At 40.9% G+C, this 3,826-nt stretch overlaps 1 protein-coding gene across 1 annotated transcript in view; it reads left to right on the top strand.

Annotated features, from left to right (window-relative positions):
- Window positions 1-3,826, top strand: part of ap4b1 (adaptor related protein complex 4 beta 1 subunit) — a 34,643-nt gene that overhangs the window by 11,523 nt on the left and 19,294 nt on the right. The window contains exons 9-10 of the mRNA XM_015389068.1: window positions 562-645; window positions 737-840. Of these exons, the coding sequence (XP_015244554.1) occupies window positions 562-645; window positions 737-840 (188 nt within the window). The remainder of the gene's footprint in view (window positions 1-561; window positions 646-736; window positions 841-3,826) is intronic.

The raw sequence follows: 3,826 nt of genomic DNA, 5'->3' as shown, positions 1-3,826 counted from the left end.
CCCATTGGGAACCTGCTAGCACTAAGATGCTAACTGGTTAGCAAGATGCTTCCGACAAACCGGCTACAAACAAACATGCTTGCGAACCTTCCACCACAACAATCCCGCCCCCTTTATAATCGACCAATCACATTCATTTTATTCACTCGTGTAAAGTCGTGCACCACTGGTAGAATTCAGAAATGCAACGGTTGGATCAGCCGCTTCCCTACTTCACCTCTACTCTGAGCTCTGATGACTTTAGGGAGACTTTGATTGTTTCCTGTGTAAAAAAGGCCAAGCTGGAAATAAACAACTAGTTTATAAAGAATAAACTATAAAAACATGTTTTTCTGGATTAATTAATTAGTTTAATCAGCTGTGTTCTTCTAAGCTGCCAAAGTTAAATCCTTTTATAACATTGGTTTATATCAGGTTTGGCAGAAACTCAGATTTTATTTGTGAAATTCTAATGAAACAGTAAAACGTTTCTGCTTCTGGCTCTTAGACTGATCGATAACATCAAGGCTCTGAATGTTACCCTGGATCTACATGATTACCCATAATCCTCCTCCCCCTCAGGTCACATCGGGCGAAGCTACAGCGACAAATGTCTGGAGATCCTCACTGGGCTGCTTGGACTGAAACAAGATCAAATAACTTCAGGTATTGATGATCCTGGGAGCAACGATCAGCGTCTTCCTCTCAGATGACGCCTCTCTCATCGCTGCTTCCTTCCTTCTGTCTTCTTCTCCAGCCGTGCTGCAGACGATACGGGACCTGGTCTGGGTGTGTCCGCAGTGCAGCGACACCGTGTCTCTGGCCCTGGAAGGTTGTCAGGACGTTTTGCAGGACAGTCAGGTCAGAACGCAGACGATGCTGCCGTCGCCACCGCCGTCGCCCCGCAGGTTTAGCCTCAGAGAGTCAGCATATTTCTCCTGGTGCACGCACTGTTTAAAGGCTGCTGTTCTCATAGCTCATAGCAGCTTACTGTGTCTGACCGTCCAACCCCCTAAATCCCTCCATCACTATATAGAGCAGGGACTATATAGTGAACATTATAGTGAACTAAGTTAACTGACCGTTCAGACAGATGATCACTGCTTTTTGCTCTGTTGGTGACGTAACTCCGCCTCCACTGCGCGGTGCCTGCGCCATCTTTGTTATTAGTCACTGCTGTCAGTTAGCGGCAGCAGGCCGCTGTGACTCCCCTTCTGCTCCTGCTTTAGCTCAGGAACGCTGGCCTCCTTACCTCTGTTGCCCGGGTGATTCATCCTCTGTTTTTGGGCACTCTGAGAAACGATGGACCGAGGGCAGGAAAAGGACGCGAGTCCAGTAAGAAAAAAAACAAAACAAAAACGCAACAAGCTCTTTAAATCAGTCATCTTCATAATAGTAATGAGTTTACATAGAAAATTTTATAAATAGTATTTTATTAGTCTGTTTTGGACTGTATATTTTTCTATATCCTCTGCACTCCGATTCGAGGTTAATTGCAATCTCTATAGATGCTAGTTTCTGAAAAATGCTGTTAAAATGAACAAACAGAGACTGTAATCTATCAACATTTCTGATTCCCTTTTACCAATATTTCTTTGCTATTACTGTTTTCATTTTTAAAGGCAGTTCAGGTATAAATAACAGGTGTTATTTCTTTTATAGAACATAACAACATGAGAAGGATGCTAAAGATTTTTTGTTTTCCACATAAAAATAGTTCTATTTATTGACTTCTACTTCTAGAAATAGAATAAAGACAAACAGATGAACTCTATTTACATTGATTCTATTTTTCTACATTTCCACACGGTCCATAAGTAAATTAGTACAAACATTGATGTCTGGTAAATTTTTTAGTAAAAGTTTTACAATCTTGGTAAAATTTCTGCTCTATGTGGGTCGCTCTGTTGCGCGGATGACGTCATACACGCTCCGCTTTGTTTTAAAAAAAATATAAATATAAAAAATATAACGGTGGATGTCTGGGGGACAGTGATTCTCCTACATGTTCTGAATGCTGGCGTACCATAACGAATAAATGATGAACAGTTTAGTTTGTGCCTTCAAGTCGTTGCCCATAGGAAGACGTTACTGGATAGAACCTAACGGAATATCTTCAGAACGGCTCCAAATGAAACAAACTCATATGGGTGAGTAGAACATGATGGAATAATGTAAAATAATGGTGTCAGTTTAAAAAAAAATCGGCGTTTCCCTTTAACCAAACAGATGTGGCAGGAAAATACTGCAGAAATGAGCTGGATGAAGGAAATGCTCTAGACCAGCAGGGGGCTCCACCTTTGACTGATATGGGATTAATGTCTGTTTATATAGAGGAATGTTTTCCTCTGAGCCTTTCTTTAAACACCAAATCCCTCAGAGTGTCATGTTTATGTCTTTACTGACTCTTCGCTTCCAAAGTCATTCCAAAAAAGTTCAAAACAATCTACTGGAGTTTGTTTCCAAGTTTGAAGACGTTTCTCTTTCATCCAGGAAGATTTTTATTTCAAAATGTCTGAAATAGTGTTGAGTTCCAGGTTTATTACAGCAGCACAGCAAAGCTGAAACGTCTAGGATGGGAAGCGAAACATCTTCCAACTTGGAAACAAAGTCCAGTGGATTGTTTTTTTGAACTTTTTTGGAATTACTTTGACCTGAATGACTGAGAATCTTCACCAGCATTTTGCTCCATATGAGCTGATTAGACTGGAATCATTCATTCATCCAGCAGCTGGATGAAGCAGGATCTAAATATGCACCAAGTAGAAGGACATCAGCGCTCCTCAGCTGTTTATCTATCCGTCGCCATGGCAACAAGCACCAACCTTTTGCATACAGCAGGCCTCCACATATGGCTGCTGTCTGTAAGGAAGCTGAGGATCCGACGGGAAAACAAATTCAAATGTTTGGTTTCCTGGGTGACAGAGAAAGGAGGCGGCATCGCAGCCATGAGGCTCAGGTTAAACACAGGTTGGCTGTTTTCCATCAGTTAACCAGGCAGAAACTGTCTTTATAACAACAAACATCGTCACAAAGCGGTTTGCAAATAAAGGTTTAAAAAGTTTCTTTAATCCAATCATATAGACATACTTAAAATAAATATGTTTAACTTTGATCAAACAAGGGAATAAAGTGGCTCTAAAAGTTTTCCAAACTGCTGCTGTTGTTTATGAAGCACTTTGTAGCTTCAGCTCTGTGAAATCCTGCAGCAGCAGTTCAGTGGTGTCCTGCAGGGCGCTGGCATTTCAGCAATCCCTCCCGCTGAATGTGGCGTCAGCAGTAAGAGAATCTCCCTCCTCAGCGTGAGCGACGGCGTGCCACGGCCAGCTGGCCGTTTGACGGAGCGAGTAGCACAGACCAACATGTCGGTGGCGTTAACAGCTGCGTCTGCTTCAGCGGTTTCTTTTCTGTTTCCATCAGCGCAGCTCTTCATCCACTGTTCTGTTTCATTTCTGCTTCTCTGACTTATTGAGATGTGATTTATCTCCCTGATTAATTCATGTTCACTTTAATCATAACTGAACTTTAGCAATCAATTAATTTCTTTTCTTGTCAAATACAATTTGCATTGTAATCAAATTTCAGTTTCAGTACAAACGGTTCGTCACATGCATACTTATGGATCTCACATTAGAGAAATTTACCTCTGCATTTTAACAATTAAAGCTACTAATTTCAAACAGTTGGCCTCTTCTCACGTTTGAATATTTCAGTTTAACATAAATTAGCAGAGATGGGAAGTAATGAAGTACAAATACTTCGTTACTGTACTCAAGTAGATTTTTCTGATATTTTTACTTTACTACTTATTTTTATGGCGACTTTTTACTTCTACTCCTTACATTTT

The sequence above is a fragment of the Cyprinodon variegatus genome, unplaced genomic scaffold, assembly GCF_000732505.1.
Source record: "Cyprinodon variegatus isolate N-32 unplaced genomic scaffold, C_variegatus-1.0 Scaffold447, whole genome shotgun sequence".
NCBI classification, from domain to species: domain Eukaryota; kingdom Metazoa; phylum Chordata; class Actinopteri; order Cyprinodontiformes; family Cyprinodontidae; genus Cyprinodon; species Cyprinodon variegatus.
The sequence above is the reverse complement of the archived record's forward strand: the minus strand, read 5'-3'. Positions and strand labels throughout refer to the sequence as shown.